Source organism: Paramacrobiotus metropolitanus, unplaced genomic scaffold, assembly GCF_019649055.1.
Source record: "Paramacrobiotus metropolitanus isolate TYO unplaced genomic scaffold, Prichtersi_v1.0 Parri_scaffold0000008, whole genome shotgun sequence".
Classification (NCBI taxonomy): domain Eukaryota; kingdom Metazoa; phylum Tardigrada; class Eutardigrada; order Parachela; family Macrobiotidae; genus Paramacrobiotus; species Paramacrobiotus metropolitanus.
The window spans coordinates 1,885,833-1,906,759 of NW_026570228.1; the positions used below are offsets into that span (position 1 = coordinate 1,885,833).

Here is a 20,927-nt window from a genome sequence, read left to right on the forward strand (position 1 = left end):
TTGCTTGCAGTCAATTTTTTCCAGTTTATATCAAGTTTTACTTCCTGAATTTATTTAGCTGATTATAAATTATCAGTGATTTTTATCTCTGTACGATTATGAATTAGACACTGCATATGGCTTAGCTTCGCAGGCGTAAATACATATTTGTGAATTGTGACCAGATTCGCAAAATGCTGCGTCTGAACTTCTATCCTTTTACCGTTTACGGATGATATAATCAAAGTCCAACAGCCTTAATCGTGCTTTGGCTGCTTGAACTGGCAGTCCTGCAATAGAAATAGATTATCCTCCAAGGACAATGACGAACCCTCGACCAGGCCCCGGTCGGATTCACAAGCTGGACGAGAGTGTCGTTAATCGCATCGCTGCGGGGGAAATCATCGTGCGTCCTGCTAATGCTGTGAAGGAGATGCTGGAGAACAGGTTGGCAGACTGTGGAACACGGACCAGTTGCTGCTGGATCCGTTGTTTCTTGCATCCTTCTCGTAGTTTTTTTCCTGAAGACTGGGGTACTGTAGCGTGTGCAGAATTTTACAGTTTATCGCTGACTAATGTTGCTTGCAGTCTGGATGCAGGCGCGACCGAAATCAGTGTGGTGGTGAAAAACGGCGGACTTGGTATGGTGCAGATCCATGATAATGGCTGTGGGATTAAGGTAAAATATTTTCACATTTTGTCTGAATTACGCGCGTTGGCAATAGCGTTTCGGTGTTGGGAAGACAGTAATTTTCGATTTAATTTCCCACAAATTCGCTAAACATATTTTGAGCGGGTTGCTGGAGTTAAAAAATCAGTTAACCGTATATTTAATTTGAAAATTTTTAAATGATCACTTGTCAGTCACTGAAATCACGAGGTGTATCATTTCATTTCTTACTTTTTAATCGTAAGATTTAAAATTCACTCTTTTATATGTACTAGAAAACCCGTACATTGCAACATGAATTTGTGCTGTTTTAAATAAACAGACTTTTTTGAAATTGGTTTTTAATGGTCTTTTCGCGACTGAGCAAGTTAAATAAAAAAAAATTTTGAATCAAAAAAGAGAGCGCAAAATTGCATAATACCCGTCTGCTTATACTTACTTACTTATTAAGATTTTCGAGAAAACGTTTACGTGGTAATTAACAATGCAATAAAATTTCAAAAACTTGGGATGGATAATTACGTATTTATGCTGGTTTCGTGGTTTCTTAGAAAGAGGATTTCTCCATCGTATGCGAACGGTTCACGACGAGTAAAATCGAGAAATTCGACGACATTACCCGGTTAACTAGCTTCGGATTCCGTGGGGAAGCGTTAGCCAGTATTAGCTTCATCGGCAAAGTGCGCATCATCAGCCGGACAGCGGACGCGGTGTGCGCCTATCAGATGGAGTACAACATGGGATTACCCATGGCCGCCGCGAAAGCCCTGGCAGGAAATGTTGGCACCATGATTACCGTAAGTGTGGCGACATTTTGTCCGGCTGATGTAGTGCGTCAGTGTTTTTTGCCTACGTCAAATATCCGGAGAGTTGTGACATGCGGAAAATAATTTTATATTTTGTCTTTTTAACAAGGCCGTAATTTCTTCACCTTATTTTTTTGTTAAACCCGTCGATAATTTTGGCAGCTTTGAACTTCTGACTTCTGTCTGGAATGTCTTATTAAAATTGTCAGTAAACGGGCAGTTCCTTAATTATCTTTTTGTGGATTTGTTTCTTCAAATTCTTCTTTCTCCATATTGCTACGTGTTTGATTCTCTGTAGGTGGAAGATTTTTTCTATAATAATCCAACCAGACGCGCCGTACTGTCCAGCGCTGCGGATGAATACGGGAAGATTATGGAAGTGCTGACAAAGTATGCGATGCGCTATCCGCATGTAGGATTTTCTCTGAGAAAATTCGACCAGCATGCTGCTGATCTGCGCACCCCGGCCAAGTCCACGACATTGGATAACGCTAAAATTCTATTCAAAGATACCATCTCGCGGTGTGTGCGCAAAATTCGTCCGGTGATACTATTTGGATTAATCGTCTTGATGGATAAAATTGTTTAATTTTCTTTTCTAGAGAACTTCTGCCTGTTGAGGATACGAATGACAAATTCCAGTATAAACTAACCGGTTACGTTAGTAATCCCAACTTCTCCACCAAGAAGTACATCTTCCTTTTCTTCATAAACGGTAGATACACAATACACGTGCATTGCTTCATCATGCCATCTTTGCGCCTTTTTATTAACTTACTTTTGGTTGGAATAAATGGTTGAATGTACTTGTTGAATTTACAGGAAGAGCGGTGGAATGCGGTGAACTGCGAAAGTGTATGGAATTACTGTATGCTCCCATATTGCCAAAACAGGGCTTTCCTTTCGTTTACTTGAGGTGGGCATAAAAATTGAACACGTTTTGATTTGTTTGTTTTCTGTTTATCCAGATTTTTTTCTGTTACACTAATTTGCTTCGTTGTTGCTGTATGTTTGGCAGTTCATTTTGCTAAAATGGCTTTGTTTATGGTCGGTTTTGGTGCTGTTACTAGTAACTGATTTTCCTGTACATATGTACAACACGTCGGTTTTTACAATTTTTTTTCATTTCCGTTTGCTGAAATTTTTCGGTCTGTTTTTACCATTATGCTGGTTTTATTGTTTTTTTTTATTAATTTTCATACTGTGTGTACTATTTGTTTTGTGTGTCGTTTTTTGAGATTTTTTCATTTGGTATATTTCTACCGTTTTGATGATTGTAGTTTGGATTTGCCACCCATTCTCGTGGACGTCAACGTGCATCCCACCAAAGCCGAGGTGCATTTCCGCTTTGAGAAGGAAATCATCGCCAGCCTGTACACCGCCGTCCAGCAGTGCCTTCTAACCTGCGATCAGTCGCGCACCTACTCTGTTATCATCCCTCCGGCGCGCACCCTCTCCACCGGCTCCAACAGCAACGAACTGCCGTATCTCAGTCAGGCCAGCACCATCCTGCCCGACCGCATCACCCCCGCGCGGGCGGTCCGCACCGACAGCCGCCTGCAGACGCTGGACGCATTCATCCGGCCGTCCAGCGCCCTGGACATCGATGTGGATGAGGAACTACGCAGTATGGAGACCGCGGCCTCGGAGGTGGTCAGTTCGGTGCTGGCGACCAAGGAGCGCGCCCGGGAGTTTAATTATACCAGTCTGCTGGAGCTGCGGGCCACCGTGGAGGGCAGTATGGATGTGGAGCTGCGGAAGGTGTTCGCCGAGCATAAGTTTGTCGGGTGTGCGTCGGAGAACACGGTGCTGATACAACATGGGACCAAAATGTTCGCGGTGAATATCAGACGACTGAGGTTGGTCATTTTGTATTAGAAGTAATACTTTTGCCGTTAGTATGCGGGGGAGTGAAGCCGTCAAGATAAACCGATTTTGAGAACGAAGTACTTTATAAATTAATAAATAATATATATACACACAGATGCTGTCTATGTGAGTAAATCATTTGTCAGTTGGTACTGAACAGTACTTGAGTAATTTGATGTGATTGTAATCATTTACTTAATATGACTGTGCATTCTGACCAGATGCGGAATGCACGTGAATAACCAGCACACAGATTTTTAAACATTTCTTTATGAGAGTTAATACTTGAGCAGTTTTGTAGAAAAAAACATGTATATTTTTCAAAAACGATGTTTCTCCAGAGCCCTTGTTTTCTGGAAATACCTGGAACGCATTTTCCGTGTGAATCGGCTTGTGCTTTTATATATGGACTTATCTCGTGAAATTCTCCTGACTCTGATTGTGTTTCAAATTTGCAGTGAAGAATTGTTTTATCAGCTGGTGCTATTCGATTTCGGCAACTTCGGTGTGTTTAAACTGGAAAAGCCCTTCCCGCTTCGCAAGCTGCTGTACTTGGCCATGGATGAGCATAGTGCGACGCCTGTCAGTGATTTGGCGGAAAGGGAACATATCGCCGATAAAGCCACGGAATTCTTGAAGGGCAAAGGAAAAATGTTGGCTGATTACTTCTCGCTACAGTTTAGCACGGTACGTTCTAACAACTTCGCTAGATTTGTGCGTAATGACTGAACTGGAGCAAAACACGAGCTGACATTTAATCGTATTTCACAGCAAGGAAATCTGTTAACGTTACCGATATTGTTGACCAATTATGTTCCACCGTTGTCTGAACTCCCGTTATTTATTGGCCGACTGGCGACGGAAGTACGATGGACATCGGAAAAGGTACTTCACTTCAGATTTTAAAGAAAAAAACTTTACAACTTTTGAGAGTATTGCATTGGTTCTGAAGTTACTTAAAAACTAATAACTGAGATAATAACTGAGATCATTAATAACTGAGATTTCATTTATCATTGATTCTGTTAATTAAATATGCAAAACATTAAACAAAAGGAAAATAATGAAATTTAACTGTATGGTTTTTTCTCGCCTTGTATATTTGTTTATCGTATCGTTTTACTGCATGTTTTAGCCTTTGCCTTTTATTAGACTTTGTTTGTTTTCGTAAAAATGTTTTGGTCGTTCTTGCTTAGGAGTGCTTCGAAGACATCGCCCGTGAAATCGCCAGTTTCCACGCATTCTGTCGGGATTTCTACGCGGAAAATGACAATACAGCTGCATCATGGAAATGGACCGCTGAGCACATCATCATGCCGGCCGTTCGCTCCATGCTGCTCCCGCCCAAATCCATGTGGACGGACAGGATTATTGTGGAAGTTGCTGATCTGCCGAAACTCTACCGGGTCTTTGAACGCTGCTGAAAGTGCGATGAGGCGCAGCGTTTCTATGGAGTTGATCTGATTCACCGCGTGAGTCGGGCTGGTATGTGATCTGCTCTTGTCGGGATTATACAGAATCTGATGGAGACTTAAAATACATCCAGTGTGAATTTTTACGAGTCAGTTGACGCAGTTTTCTTCCTTTTTCTGTGATTTTTTAAATTTTTCTGCTTTATTGTTGTTTTTATTGTACTATTATAAATGGAATAAATTTATGTGTTCATTTGACAGAATCAGGTTCGGGTTTTTTTTGGCTGGAAATGATTTTTAAAAATTAAACTTTTTAAATTCAGCGAGTCTTAACAGAGTCGAGTGTTTTTTGCGGACACGTTTTCGTTTGGATTTTGCCGTTACAGAATGCAGTGACAGCGCAGGAAAAGCAGAAGGATATTTGTCTTTGTTCTAAAAAAAGGTACCTAATTGTATGCTGTGTTAGCACAACGCATCACGCGCGCGCTTGCGCTGGGCCCAGAATCTGAACTTGGCCGGCATAATTTGCAAAAAATAGCACGACAACATGATCACATTGGTGCGGCGAGTAAACGGAGAAAGGGTTTATTTTTAAAGATTGTATGTCAAGAACGATGAGCGGGGTCGTTGCAATGTGAAGCCCAGCAGTGCGGAGTGTTGCGTGTGGTGTCTTAGAAATGCAGGGGATATGCATGTGATTCGTATATGGGGAATTTGGGGGAATTCGCTGCTAAAAATACACGAACTCGGACTGTGAGCGCTGTTTCGGTATGTTGTCATAGCCCGGTTTCCGAGAGCGGTGCTGGTCATATGGCACAATCTGCTGATTGTCATTAGATGAATTGTGGGGGTTAACGGGGATGATCGTCCAGCTGGGTTATTACTTAGCCTAGATGTGCAACCGCTGATCGACAAAACAACATCTGTAGGCAGAATTGTGAAATTTTTTACTTTGCATATTGTTTAGTGAACTTACAAAGATAACAGTTAATTTTGGCGTACTAATCAAGCAGTTTTTTTTTTAAATTTGGAATTCCGAATGACCATTGATCGAGCTAACTAGCAACAGTATGGTGTGTTGAGGGAAATTCTTTTACGTTTTCCGTTGGTATAACTTCATTATTTATTAAGTTATTTTTGCCGACTGTTGTGTTATGTTGTACAAACACAGCATCTCGTTATCGATAACGCACAGTACTTCTGATTCACATTAGAGGAAACCAATTTTCGTCAACTATCGTAGTGCAGTGTATCGGGTGAAAGACAGGCGCAAGTAGAATGTCATGGAAATTATTTCACAGAATAAAAATGTTGTACAGCTATGCTTTTTGTCGTTAAATTGTTACTTTTTTCCTACTTGTTTACGGCAGTTTCTGTCCCGTTATGGTGTGAACTGCTATAGAAGATTTAAGAAAAAATTTTTATTTAAATGTTTTGCGGTTATAGTTTATTTTGCGTTTTTTATATCAGTGAATTTTTCGAATTACAAACAGTAGTATTTGAAAATGGCGGAGATGTTCGTGATATTTTTGCTGGTTTTACGTGTTTTCTTGACACTGCAGGGGAGCGTTGTTTTTCGGTGAAGGCAAGATTTCCGTCAAGGTGATTCTTTCCATGCGGAAAATCCAGCGCTCCCCTGATTCCGCTGGCGTCAGTTGTAACTGTTTGCTGAGCACTGCGAGAGCAGGATAAATAAACAGCCGGAGCCTTCCTGTGGCGCATGTGATCGATCCGGGGTGTGCATATATCTCGCATCACTCTCGGTGACTGTTGTAAATTAATGATAAAGTGTATCAGTCGCCGACTTCCGATTGGCGCTCACATAAAACAGCCAACAGGCGGAACTGTTTTTGTACTTACGCAGCACACACACGTGGGAGATGCAGTGTGTGTTGCCGATCGCCGCGGTAATATAAGCAGCTGACATTTTGTTGGTGTTCGTAAACGAACTGGATTTTTAATTTTTCTTCGGGTAGTGAAAAGAAGTTTTTATTTGAGACGCACGGTAGTTAGTGCGGCAGTGTTTTTTGCCTTGGTTTCTCCGATTGCTCACAAAGATGTTCGCGCCGGACGACCGGTTGTGTTGTGCCACTTTTTAACGCGAATTCACTCGTATACGCTTGGCACCTTGGCGGTGTGTTGGGGTGACGGCTTGGTGATTAATTTTGATCAGAAGTTAATTCGGACCAAGTGACGACAGCATTTTTGATTAGACATTTTTGGAAATTTTATACGGTTATTTTTTGAAAATTTGCTGCTGATTCGATATGGCTCTGGCGGGAAAAGCTGTGACGCGTGTCGTGCATCGCTGCCATGAAGGACAAAGATCACAAGTTCTGGGTAGGATAATTCATTGTAAAATTTGTACAAAACAGGCAAATTTATAGCGCATTATCTAAAATTTACAGTGCTACTGTTTATGGTTTATAGATAAATTTATTCGCTCTGATTAATTTGTTATAAACTGCTTAATTGGTTATTGCATCATAAGCGTAATCCGGTAAATTGTCATTTTTGTCTAATTAAATTTTTTTAGCTGTGTGTATTACAAGCTAAGTTATTCTCTACCTGTATTATTTAGTGCGCTGGTTATTCGTTATTTGTTATGAAATTAATTTTGTATAGATTTTGATAATTATTTTTTTATTTTTTTGTAACATAAGGCTGCTTTAGATTTATCGGCTTGTACGCTGAAATCCTTCCCGGACGCTGTGTATTTTCTCCTGCGCAACACCCGCCTCCTGTCCTGTATGCTGGAGCAGAATCAGATCTCCCGTCTTCCCGGGAAGTTCTTCTTTAATTTCGACGCGTTGACAGGTGAGCCAAATATACTATTATTGGTAATTCTGCTTTTCCCTACGAGGCCGCATGATGTCATTTAAATCTTGCTTGGCTCGGTGATAAAAACGGTAACAATGCCACGCTGACTGGTTTACCGGCATTCAGACTGCTCAGCGGTGTGATAAAAGTGGCTGCGATAAATGAATAAATTTACTCATGGCTAATTTTTCCTGGCGGACGGTTGTGTTATCCGGTGCCAAATGCTTACGCTAACTAGGTTATAGGTGATTACGCTATCAGCCAAAAAGCGTGTGGCAGCGCGTGAAGAAGTGTTTACGCCGGTGGTTTCCGCATTTTAATGGAAATTTTTTGCAATTTTCAGTAGTGGATATTTTAAAAAAAATTTTGTTATGCAATTTCTTTTCAATTAAATACGGAAGCGAACAGCACAATCTGTTGTATAAATTTGTGACAGTATTGCGAATTTTTAATTTTGATTAGGCAGTATGGTAGTTTAGTGATTTTAGTTTTTACCCAACTTTAGTTTTTTTTCTTTTTAAATGGGAAAAATTATTTTGGCCCCGTAAAATAATTTTCTGAATAATAATTTCGCAAAATTCTAGTTTTACTTGTTGCAGTTATATTTTTGAAAATTTTGGTAAAATTCACTGTTGATTTGTATAAAAATTCTAACTTAATTAATTATATTAAATCCTGTTTGAACAGTTTTTGAAGTTTTATTTATTTAATATCCTCTTCGCCGACTCTGTCCTTGTGTTGTTGTTTTTTTCTCGATCTGATAACCAGGCGCCGTCGATTACGCATCGCCGGATGAGCACATTCGGCAGCAGCCGCTTTTTTCTGTCTTGTCAAGTGTTTTGTGTAGGGTTTAAGGAAACGATGGCGTGTATTTGCTCACACACCGTTGCCGCTGCTGCGAACGCAAGGGTGGCAAAACTGACAACACACACCGAGAGACATCAGCTGACTAATAATTGAGTGGGCTTTTTTATCTCTGCAAAACTGGCCCATGTGAGCTCATTTGCATCGCCGTTAAACTTCCGCCTTAACATCGTAAAAAAATAGCTAAAAATATAATTTCACCTGGTTGATCGTGTGGTCACACAGTGCCGCGATTGTTTGGGAAAGTGCTGTCCGGTATGTTTACACCGGGCATTAAATGCCGATAAAATATCCGTTTACCGGTTCAAAGAACGTATACATTTCAACTTGAGCCGTATATACACGTTTTTTTTCGCCGGTGCATACGTCTGTTATTGGCGGTTCATTAACGACGTTATGCATGTTGCACAAGTGGTGGTTGCGAACTGCATTTATGCGTGAAGAAAAAATTGTGCAATAAATTTATAAATAAAAATCAACATAAAACATATTTCGCATGCACGTGCATTAGATTAATGTTCGTCGTTTTGTATATAAGTAAAATGGCCCCTGTTTACATTAAAATTACCAAAACCATTATTTACATGGCATTTTATTATATATTTGTTTTGTTTTGGGCATGAATTTTTTGCGTTAGCCCAACAGTTTTTTAAATGAATTATCTTAATGTAATCGCTTCCGTTACAGTATTTTATTATTCGCAGGATTTTGTTGCCTTCGTCGTATAAATAATTTGCTTATGATTATTGTTATGCTAACTTTGCAGTTTGCCTTTATCTCATTTCCATCCTTGTGTTAGAACACAATTATCGTAATCAAGACAGACACAGCAACTACAAAAAATATGCCTATTCAGCGAAATATATTGCTTGCATTAGATAGTAGCATTTTTCGCCTTGTGTAATATGAGTGTTATGTTTTTGGCTTTGTCTGGGGCTAGAACGTGCTGGTCAGGCAGTTTTTGTTCGCCGGAGAAAGAGCGCAAGTGTCTTGGTAATCGATCGGGGCAAGGCAGCGGCAGCTTGACGGCCGATTATGTAATACTTGATAGCGAATTAAATGCCGGCTGCGCTCGCACAACACGCGGCCGTCCAGATGATCCTGCCGGTGCAAAAGAGAGCGGCTGATTGTTTTTTGCGGGGTGGGTTGCCGGTTCGGTCTAAATGGGCAGCACGCGTCGTTTCTTGTTGCCGATCACGGTAAATTGTGAAAGGGAGGGAAACAGGAAGGATGAGTGTTACGTAATTTTTCCTCTCTCCCAGCTGGAGAAAATAAATTTCCCTGGCGGGCTAATTTTCCGGTGACTTAAAGCGGATGCGCCCAGATGGAGCAGTAGAATACAAAAAAATGGGAAAAACGGCAAATCGATATTTCTTATTTCCGTGATGATTGGAATGGCCTGGATGACCATTATTAAATTATTAATCATATTGGAAAGAGGAGCTTCCACATCTTATATGAAAATTAATTAAAAATAAAAACTTTCCACAAACTTTTATTTGGCTATTTAAGAATATTTGTGGAGGCATTTCTACAGAAATGCTTAGGAAAACCCCGATTAGATTAACGTTCAGTATTTACAGGCAACCAAAGCTATTTGTACAGGATACTACGGAGGTGTTGTTTATTGCTACTTGACTGATTCACAAATTCATGTCGGAAGAAATATCTGTAATAACATTAATAAGAATAATTCTCGTAAACGAAATAATTTTTTTGTTTTCTTTTTGTAGTGTTGAACCTGCGCAGTAACCGGCTGACATCCCTCCCCAACGAAGTGATCCGCATGACTGATCTCAAAGTGTTGGACATCAGTAACAACCGTTTCACCGTCTTTCCCACCATCATTCTGACCATGCCCAACCTGCAGACGGTCATTGCCGAGGAGAACGAGATATCCGGTTAGTACAGACGCTAAACATTCAACATTTAACGCTAAACAAATCAACATCACTCGTAACAATATCCCACATCCATCCATTGCGGTAACAATATTACCGCACTGTTATTACTCAGGATACCGGTACAGGTTGAATAATTGCACGTATAATTATTCTAAAGTTTACTGCTTATCCATAAATCAGAGTTAATTTGTTTATTATTATTAATCGTATAAAATTAACATAATATCAGTAATTATTCATTTTGTTTTTCATTTACTGTTATTAATCATATATTATTAATCTGACATGATTATTTATTTTGTTTGGTTACCGATAGACATGGACACGGAAGCGCTGAGCAGTGCCGGTAGTAGTCTGCAGGAGGTGAACTTATGCAAGAATCCGCTCAGTCAGCGTCTGATCGTCCAACTGGAGCGGATGCACGAGGCCCACCAGTTGAGCTTTACCATCACCTACTCCTCACCGTCCGCCGATCATTTCCAGGGAATGGATTAAAGATTGAAAACGCAACGGACCGGTTTATATATGGAGACAAGTGTATCGGATGATTTGTAGACATTATTAATTACTCTCCTATTTTTCTTGTTATGTACAGATACATATTTTTTAGTGGATGTGCCCGGTGCATATGAATGGCGGCTCCGGTTTGTGATGCATGATTTACAGGTGCCTTCTCTAAAGGTCAATGTAGCGGAACCCATGGTTATCAACTATGTGTTATTGTATTTGATTACTTTTTCTCTAATATCCTAGTTGGTCCCTGTCTCACTATGTGGTTTTATGTTTCTAACTGTGATAGTTTGTCTGCAGTTCTGTACTGTATAATTGTCTTCTACAATATAAAGTTGACTAGTCCGTACACACAACTTGATGCAAGTAAAGTGCTTATAGACAATACACGAAAACTAAAAGAAAATAAATTTATGTAGGAAACTTATAATGAAACTAAGATTATGGCTTTTGATCCAAGTACACAACTACCGTGAACGAACAATACAATAATATAGTATAAATATGCAATACAGTATTAATTTAAGCAGTCCACAATGTATTGTACGCTATTTCAAGTGGGGGTGAACAATATGTGTGCAGTGCAGTGCTGCACTTCATTGGCTCACAACTACGTAATTGCCGGTATATCACATAATTTATCGTTAATTCTGATCTACAACACAATGTAAAAAATATTGGGGTAGAATCGTGCTTTAATAACTCCGGTGTGTTTCTTTCTTATGCTTACAAAAATATATTTTTCGGGTTTTGGGTACAAAATTCGTGATTTACGTTTAGGAAGCCTAAAGAAATTACGAAGATTATTAAGGCATATATAAACGCTGCAAAAACGGAAAGCAAAACTTAAACCAGATGTAGTAACATTATTCAGAAGCTTTTGTACGGTGTAAAATGCTGTATAGTGTATACCGAGTCACTCCGTTTCTGTATCGTGTATACGGATTTGTTGTTCCTGAATTATTCGGAACTGCCAATTTTGACACATATGTACTCGTACAATATGTATATCCATATAACGATAAGTAATATCTTTCGATGCCACTTGTGTTATGACGTAATCGCGTCTTTACCAAAATTAATATCCTCGACACAATAGGCAACTCAAGTATAAGCTATCCGTTACCAATAGAATATGAAATACAATAATCCGGCAACAATGCCCACTTGCTCAATGTACTGTACAATTTCCGTTGCACACTGAACTTCTTCCTTTCTGTTATAGCGATACTGTCTAATTTTAAGTAGTACCCATTTAAAAACATAATGTGTACTAAATAGCAAACTTTTGCGTAAGCATCTGTCTGTAATCATAATCTTCACGAGTTGGAATTATGTGGCACAGTATTAGGTTTTGTTGTCCCACATGCTAATAATATTTCAGAAACGGTGAGGCCCGCTTCCATTATCGTTAAACTGCAATCGATGTACGCACTACGCAGGCCACATAAAGCAGTGTTAATTTTGTTAAACCAGACGTCTGATTATTAGACAAAGGTTACACGCCGCCGCTAATTGCGTTGTTTATTACATTTGCGTGCGACTTAATTTTTTGGATTTTTTCTTTTGATAAATTGACTGGAACATTAGTTCAGTATGCATACGTTTACTTTCTTCAACACTTGTGCGATTGGCTGCATTATCTGGATGATAATGCTGAATTCGTCTGCTCATACACTTCCGCTGGATCGTATCCCAAAAATTTCCGGTTTGTGTATATAAAAGACCTTTGCATTAGCATAGCAGCAGCACTTCTGCCATTACAGCTATCATAAACTAGCTATCATAAACTGTGAATATTTTCTGAGAGGAGCAAGTAAAACCTGGCGTTAGCCATTTGTGCGTTCTTCTTATAGCAAATTAGCAACATATACTGTACTTAACCCGTAGACAGTTCCACACTTCCACTTCCATATGTTTTATCTACATAGAATGCAACGCGTTTCCTTTGAATTCACACCCCTTATCAGATGGCCGTTTTTCAGGAAAAATTTCTGAAAGGAGCAAGAGATTTATCGGAACCCGTGGACCCTGGGGCATCGGAGCGGACGTGACGGGATTTCTTTGGGGCTACATTCTTCATCAAGCATTAGGTAGACCGTAGGTCGTTGTTATAACAGATAAACAATACTGAAGAGAATTATTAAAAGCTAGCATGTATATCTAGCTATATATAGCATGTAGCATGTATAGCTAGCAAGTATTGTATATCTTTAAATATTAAATTTCGTTGTCCATTAAATAGCAAGTAATAGGAGTGTCTCGACAATAGCCATGAATGAGTGGTCAGAAAAAACGAACAGTAGAGTCTGAGCACACAAACTGACTGGCTACATTTTTGCTGTACTACATGGTTTAGTGTACAATATATATAGATATACATAATAACCTTTTGGATAATTAAGAAAGCTCTTTCCTGAATCCTGACTGCCTTAATTGCCTGAACTCTTAGTTGTCTGACAGCCGTTTGAATTACGAACTTAGTATTAAGATGCCTTGTATGCCTTGTATCTGTAATTATAAAATTCTGCTTTTAAATTGGCCACAATATCAACAGTGGATACTGCACGGTATATATTGCCAAATAAACAATACTGATCTCAATTGTAGGTTACTTGTCTTCGCTCGACTTTGTAGAAAACCTAGGGTAGTATTTCGGCAAGAAAAAATAATTACTGCCTTCTGAATCTTCTGTATTATATGCAACCTAAATTTTTACTTTTTGCATTACGTATTTTACATGTCGGGTTACTTAAGACAAGTTCAAAACTATCGTAACATTTAAAAAATCAAAATTTCGTGACAGTTGCATTAATACAGCTAGGCAGATTATATTTACTGCTCTCGGGGTCTGTACGTTTATATGGTACACATGTTCCAGAGTTTACGTTGGAACCCTACTTTATTAATTTGCTTCCTACTTTTCACCAGGTTCTGGAGCTCTTCGTGGAGGAATAAAACTCGGGTGAAGCGGCACTACGGATGTGAAAAATGCTACGCTTTTTTCTAGAGAAACCTTCTCTTTTTTCTAAAGAAAGCGGCGCACCGCAAAGACACGAAATGGTGCAAAAACGAACTAATCTTTCCGTTAATAACTGTTAGTGCCTAATTTTTACTGCTACCAGTACTTACTTGTTCGACCACTGCGAGGATTTGTCCACAGTTATTCTTCGTTATTTTTAATCCTCATAAAACGCATTATGTGCTCGTTGGAGTTGACTTAATCTTGTGTGGTGTTTTGGATTAAACAGTAAACTGCGCTACTCGTACACACTTAGACACTTCCTCATCTTTTGGCTTTCTTAACTACATATGTAAAAATCAACAGTGGTAGTTTAAGACTAATGTGCACATGGACTTATAGATAATGCCTTAAATTGTAGTCAACCCTATTACAACTATCAGTTGGTTGTAACAGTGTTACATGTACAAATACAAATTAATGTGCAGAAATCTCTCATCGAACTTTGAAGAAAAAGCACGGTGTATAAAAACCCCATGCGCATGTATTTGGGCAGATTAATTCAGCTATAATACTTTATGCATACTTGCAGACTCATTAAGCACGTTTTTCTTGGAATACATTATTTTGTTGAAATCTGCATCATGTTTTCTTTTTCGACAATGGCTGTGTATGCCTGTTTAATGTTGTACATTATTGGCTGTCCGAATCATTTGTATTTCATGTCGGCATCCGGCGGCGTGGAGGCCCGGGAGTTATCGTTTAATAAGACGAAACTGCCTGGGCCCATCCCAAAGATCAATGCAACAGTCTCGAAGGATCCTCCACTGCCAGCTGCTCGAGGTAAACGAAGGCATCAAATTTTTTCCAAATAAGTCTAAATCTAAAAGTGCACGCCGGTCTGACAGTAAACTCTGTGCGTCACTATAACTAATTAATGTATTTAATGAATGTATTTAACACTGTATCTGTAGTACTCTGTAGTCTGTACGTACTCGGTAATTACAGAACTGCAGTACTGAAATTTTTATATTAAATACCAGTGTACCGGTGTAATATTCATATTTTTAAGATGTATATCCTTTATTTGTGCTAGGCATCGTTAACAGCTGTTGTTTTTGTAAGTGTGAGTAGTTTTGTAAATTCGACATGAGCTTAATACGGATATGAAGAACCGTTAAATGATAGCGACATGTTTTAGCAAGAACAGTATTAACAGCAATTCTCTGAATGCCGCCTAAACATTTATATTGAGTTTTTCATCCGTCGGTTGTTATGATTAAAATATTAAAAGAAGAACATTCGCGGACTCAATACACAGTAAAATATAAATAACATACAAGGCACTCGGCTCCCAGTTAGTCTAATAATTATCCATTATCATAATTATATGCTATCATTACTATGTCATTCATGCGGAAAACAGTGCTTTTAGGCTTTATGATATATGTATTGTACGTATTACTAAAAACATGATCCAATGTGCGTATTATGATCAAATTACACGACTCTAAGTACAGGATTAACGAGCATAGACAAGCTATCTCTTCACCAACCGAATACAAACTACCGGAAGAAATTGTACAACTTGGAGCCCTTCTGTCCTAAACTCTGGATAAACTTGACGATATCCAGGGAAAATCCCGATTCTGACTCGGCCGGCGCGCCCCATCCTTGTCCGTTGTGGTATGCCGTCGTGGTGGTCTGAGGACCCCAGCCGGCGCCGGGTGTCGTCGGCCACCAGGTAGTGGTGGTCGGTGCATTCGCATACTGGCAATTCCATGCACAGTTGTTAACTAAGTAATCTGGACATCCGTCGTAGGCGCGTTTTTTGCGACCAGACGGTGCAGTTGTTGTTGTAGTCGTTGTGGTCGTGGACGTGGTGGTGGTAGTATCGGTGGTAGTAGTAGTACTGGTTGTCGTAGTTGGGGGGTTAACCCACCACGGTGTCGTGGTGGTTGTTATCCACCACGGTGTCGTGGTGGTTGTGGTAGTTGTGGTAGTGGGACCGTTAATGTAATAATAGCAACCGTTCACACTGTTGACGCAGTTATTAAAACACGTATAGTAATCCGATCCGTAATACTGCCGGCTTTGTGGAGCGTCACGTCGGCTGCGGTATGAGCCGGATGAGCGGATACGAGCCACCGGTGCCGGATCGCCGCTACCGGCGTTGATTAAGTAAAGCACAAAAAGTACCCATCTGGCGAATACTGTGCCGGGACTGTATATATCCATGGTAAATATAAAGGTCACGGGTGATCTTGATCGAGGCGCGAAGTAAAATATGAAGAAAGGAAGAAAGATTGCCGGATAACTGAAGCTTCATATATTTATTTAAACAACTTAAATACTTGAAAATTTGTTGTCAGATCGGTGAGTTGATTTTGCCTCCAGTGATTTTCGACTGTTGGTGAGTTACAGAGAGAAGCTTTAGTCCAATAACCTAGCAGATATATAGTGACGATTCATTGCCATTTGCGATATTGCAGGATTGCCGTAAAACAGTGTACGTTGACGTTCATGTCGTCGTAATATCGATGTAGTATTACATATCTTAGACATTTTAATAAAATAATTTAAGTTTAGACGCTGATTTTTTAAAGAACAAATTGTCACAGTGTCTGCGTATCTGTAGTTCAGTTTGTACAACGTATGTGCGTGCATGTTACAATGCATGTCATGTTTTTGTGTATACGATATTGTATACGCATTCTGCCGACAAAACGTCATAGCTTACAGCCGTGCACAGTTACACCCAAGACATACGTTAATATATCTGTATTTTCGCAAAATAATATTTCTTACTATTGCCTAAAGCGAAAACACATCGTTTTTTTAGATTTGATTAGTTAGAAGCCAATGACATGTCCTAACCATTTTCATGCATTTCGATGCCAAAAGCGAGTAACTATCCGGCATATTTTACCTGCAACTCCTCGTAATTACTGTGACGGGCAACGAACCCTGTTACAGCTTTCTCCCTGCATAAAACGCAAGAATTAACGCAGTACTTAACATTCTTTATTCCATACATACATCAACCGTAAGCTTCGAGTAGGAACCTTACGAATTACACTACTTTTGCAGATAAATTATTGGAGAGGAAAAAGCGGCAATTTTTCCCAACAGGAGTCAGATCTCCCTGGGGTGTAGGGAGAGAGGTTCAGGGATTTCTATGGGGTTACATATTAAGCCAGCTTTTGCAGAGTAAGTACAAAAAAAGGTACAAACTTTGATCTTTACGAATAGGTATAGACATTGCATAATTAATAATTATGGACAATTCCACACAAGCGATTGTATAATGATGCATGGTTCGTTATTTCAGCGTCATCATCTTCATCTTCGTCCAGTGGATAACGGATATCTTTATGGATATACAACAGTGCTCTGTAGTACAATATAAATAACATCCATATTCGCTTAAAAATACTGGTGTTTTGCATTCATATTCCCTTTCTTGCTGAACTGCAACTAAACGGACTGTAGTTTTTTTGTGACAGTAATTATTTATTCATCAGCATGGCAGAGATAATTTTCCTACACAACTGCTCAGGTTATACCTATGGGTTACAGTATTTGAATGAAGAAGAGAATTATGATGGCTTTGTGGAAAAATTATCAGCAGCGACGGCTAAGCCGAATTTGGCTGCTGTCATCAGCATAATTATACTCTGTACACTTGATTCGCCGCCAAGTCACGGAACAATTTAAGTTGTTTACATTTTTTCTACAAGTACAAGCATCACAGCAGATCGTAAGTATTGTTGTAGTGTGTAAAAGTCAGAAAAATTCCATTCATTAAATTCCCTGATAGTTTTTCCAAAAACAGAGCAGCTAAGTGTCTGAAAACACTTCAGCTCCACGAAAACTCTATGATTGCGTGCGATAAAAATTACAGCCACTGCAGTAACAAACTTTCTAGAACAATTTGTAAACAAAACAACTGTCCAGTTACAACTTCACTGTAGCGATCGACGACGTACTGTACGCCGGTACGCGTATAATATATAAACATTGTAAACACGTCGGTTTTTAGCGAAGCATTTTGCATAAACCTTCTGAACTGATCCTAACTAATTGTTCTGTATTCAAAATATTTTTGGATTCTTATAAATTATATACCGAGATTTTCTTTATCTGCGACACGGTCACAACATCTGCACAATGTGTTCGTTACCGCTCTTTGGAATTGCTCTATTGATATCGCTGCTGGTAGCGCGCAGTGTCACGATGCCGGTTTTATCCAGCGCTGATGGTGATTTTGTATTCGATGACCTTTCCGGCCAGCCAAACGGTACGATAAAGTTAAATTAAGTTCCTGAAAGATTTATAACTTTTAATAAAGGATATTTATTACACTACCATATTACTAAAAGGTTCGGAAAACAATAGACTGCAAGCATGTGTATTAAATAGGGTGTACGTATTGAATAGGGCATGAGCGACATAAACGTGATCATTCCAAAGAATACTGGAGATATTACGGATACGGAGGAACGGGACTGTACAATCCATACGCTTACGCTGCACCTCTGACTTCCGATGCTGCAGGTCTGCTAACTGGGTTGACGTTGCAAAGAGCAATAACGGGTAAATACTGTAAAATTCCCAATGGAAACCAATGTGTCCATTATTTCCTTATTTTAATTTGCTGAATTGTGCAAATTACGTACAGGTGATGCTTCGGCAACGTTAAGTCCTTCAGCGCAAGGCCTTCTAGCCGGCATGGCACTACAAAGGGCACTCTATGGCAAGTTTCTCTTTTTTTTATTTTTAACTTCATTACTACGCCTGCAACGATATTATGATTGATATCATGACGACTTCATACTTTATTTTCAAACAGGAGGATGACTTGCCCAAAATGAAAATATACTCCTGGATTTTACAGCCTAATATACTGCAGTACTTCAGCGCTCTTAACGATACACCTGTACATCTGCAGTTGCAGTGGTGGCGTTTGAAAAATTGGCACGAAAATACCGTTCCTTATACTTATAGAAATACTTACCATTAGGATATTCTGGGATCACATTTCTGGCATATACTAATTACAGCATGATTATGGTCAGATACAGAATATGTGCTGAATTTCAGTATTGTTAACTTAAATTCTATTTTGACATGACGGAAATGTATTCAGTCGATGTGTAAAGTATTTTTGTACAGTGTAAATAATAGTTATGTAATATAAAGCCTTCGTTCTTCGTACATACATTAAAGCGATTGATATAAATGATGCATTATATATGTTATTACTTAAAAGCTGCCACATGCAGATGCTATGTTAAAATAGTATAACTATAGCAAAAGGTGTACAATACTTATGCATGCCTCACAAAGAACGGGCTAGTATTACGTACACTTATTTTATCGTTTGTCATAACAGTAATTTAACAACACCAAAGCGTTCTGCTTAAAGACGTATCGGAAATTCGGCAAAGGCCGCAACCAGCGCCCGACAATATGCAACTGTGCAATCCATCGAAATTCCAACGTATTTTACCATACGATGCATGCAAAGCTAAGCAGATATTTTGCATACGCATACCAAATTTCGAGGTGGATCATTTTCTGCGAAAAAATTGCGCCCTTGAGGGAACTGATGCCACTATTGACAGCCAGTTGTTCTAGTAGGACATCTGCCAAAGAACGCCAGTTGAGCATTCTAAAGGTCAACCAGCTGCTTTTAGTGTGTTGCGCTAATTTTTTACATAGCCGGCACGCAAAAATGGTTGGCGGTTATCGATACACCTTGTTCGCACTGGTTATGGTCACCCTCTTGTGCGGAATGTCCTGCTTGACCTTTGGAAACACCCAGAGTGGAGCAGCAGCGTCGCCTTTCCACTTGGCCGCCATCCCTAACGGTAAAAGTACATCAGTGGTCGATGCATGCACGCTTAACAATATTACTTACTGTAATTACATTTTTACGTTTCAGCATTTTTTTTTCTGTGTAACTCTAAATGCACAATGTCTTTCTTATAACCTGTCTAACCAACAAGCTCCGAGAATGTGTTGTTTTCGGTTCAGTTGTCCGTTCATTTCAAAAGAACTGCGAATGTGCTTGCATAATGCATAATTGACTTCAACTATTATAGGCAAAATCTGCGCAACATGAACACTTAACAAATACTATATAAAGTATTTTATATTAATGTGGTCATCAACAGGTAACCAGCTGCTGAGCCGAGTAAAACGTGACAGTGGAGAGGGCGGATATTTTCGTACAGTGTACTACCCCAGCTATGGATATAATAATTATTATAATTTCCAGCCTTTACTGACGGCGATGCTCTTGAGAAACTTACTTGGTACGTATATTATTTTGGAGAAAAGCACAGACATAATTATGACGAAGTGTACATGGCATGCTCTTTGAAAAAAACAGAAGATGAGATACATTTCTCTGCACTGTAACAGCCTTGTGGTTACATACGTCTAATTCTGTTACTGTAATTTTTGGTTTGGGAAACTTTTCGTGCAGCTAATGCCGGACACTGAATAATTTGTACTGTAACACTTTTATATGCGAAGAAAATGCTGTTTACTGCGGCTGCAAAGCGCAAATGTATTTGTACCAAGCATTACTGCGGCTCAATAATTATATTTCGTTTAGCGATCAGATAGATGACTGCAGCGTAGAATTTATTAACGCAGCTTGACCTTTTTGTACGTTTGTAATCGTAGATCCGGGGACTCCACCAACCACACCTACTACCACTACGCCCACCACCACAACGAAAAAGTAATCAGCAAAAATGTTTTTGCGTGTTACTCGTTTTGCGGGTGATAACGCAGTATACCGGATGGCCATGCGCCAGTTTATAAAGACACAAGCCTACGTCGTTACGTTTTTCGGCTTACACAAAGAAATGTAAATCGGACGAATGTGTTACGTATTAAGTAACTGTGTGCGTATCAATATTATGATTGTTTCTGCTTCATGTTCGCAATGTAATCGAAAGCAGTCTCTATATACCATATTTATGCGCAAAAATACGAGGTACGATCTGACAATGAGCCGAAAATATATAAGTACTTAAAATCTGCAAATAAGAAGCATAAAATTACCTTGGTGCACGTTCGCCTAACAAACGTAAGACGGAATGAAACATACACGGA

General features: G+C 39.3%; 4 protein-coding genes and 1 long non-coding RNA gene across 9 annotated transcripts; all 5 read left to right on the forward strand.

Moving 5' to 3' along the window:
- Nucleotides 1–19: 19 nt before the first annotated feature.
- On the forward strand, nt 20–14,025 carry LOC129582555 (DNA mismatch repair protein Mlh1-like). Of its 5 annotated transcripts, XR_008689654.1 has the most exons (12): nt 20–426; nt 568–658; nt 1,201–1,446; nt 1,754–1,977; nt 2,058–2,170; nt 2,278–2,371; nt 2,736–3,314; nt 3,783–4,011; nt 4,096–4,209; nt 4,521–4,809; nt 12,820–12,927; nt 13,766–14,025. XR_008689654.1 is itself a non-coding variant. In XM_055474076.1 (10 exons), exons 1-10 carry the CDS (start codon nt 302–304, stop codon nt 4,746–4,748), a joined length of 2,043 nt encoding a protein of 680 aa, XP_055330051.1. In that variant the 5' UTR covers nt 20–301; the 3' UTR covers nt 4,749–6,346. The 5 variants fall into 5 exon arrangements, 1 of the variants encoding a protein (XP_055330051.1); XR_008689653.1 differs by lacking the exons at nt 12,820–12,927; nt 13,766–14,025 and adding an exon at nt 6,526–6,632 and having other exon boundaries at nt 4,521–5,504; XR_008689652.1 differs by lacking the exons at nt 12,820–12,927; nt 13,766–14,025 and adding an exon at nt 6,526–6,567 and having other exon boundaries at nt 4,521–5,661.
- On the forward strand, nt 6,676–11,183 carry LOC129582556 (leucine-rich repeat-containing protein 20-like). Its single transcript, XM_055474078.1, has 4 exons — nt 6,676–7,076; nt 7,410–7,553; nt 10,154–10,321; nt 10,641–11,183. Exons 1-4 carry the CDS (start codon nt 7,004–7,006, stop codon nt 10,817–10,819), a joined length of 564 nt encoding a protein of 187 aa, XP_055330053.1. The 5' UTR covers nt 6,676–7,003; the 3' UTR covers nt 10,820–11,183.
- Nucleotides 14,026–14,372: 347 nt separating the features above from the next.
- On the forward strand, nt 14,373–17,222 carry LOC129582713 (uncharacterized). The gene is made up of 3 exons (XR_008689665.1): nt 14,373–14,639; nt 16,887–17,006; nt 17,128–17,222. It is a non-coding gene; the product is annotated as an uncharacterized LOC129582713 (long non-coding RNA).
- Nucleotides 17,223–17,752: 530 nt separating this feature from the next.
- On the forward strand, nt 17,753–19,043 carry LOC129582748 (uncharacterized). Its single transcript, XM_055474355.1, has 4 exons — nt 17,753–18,096; nt 18,237–18,392; nt 18,478–18,552; nt 18,649–19,043. Exons 1-4 carry the CDS (start codon nt 17,967–17,969, stop codon nt 18,654–18,656), a joined length of 369 nt encoding a protein of 122 aa, XP_055330330.1. The 5' UTR covers nt 17,753–17,966; the 3' UTR covers nt 18,657–19,043.
- Nucleotides 19,044–19,415: 372 nt separating this feature from the next.
- On the forward strand, nt 19,416–20,880 carry LOC129582642 (uncharacterized). Its single transcript, XM_055474203.1, has 3 exons — nt 19,416–19,669; nt 19,976–20,116; nt 20,493–20,880. Exons 1-3 carry the CDS (start codon nt 19,534–19,536, stop codon nt 20,552–20,554), a joined length of 339 nt encoding a protein of 112 aa, XP_055330178.1. The 5' UTR covers nt 19,416–19,533; the 3' UTR covers nt 20,555–20,880.
- Nucleotides 20,881–20,927: the final 47 nt, after the last annotated feature.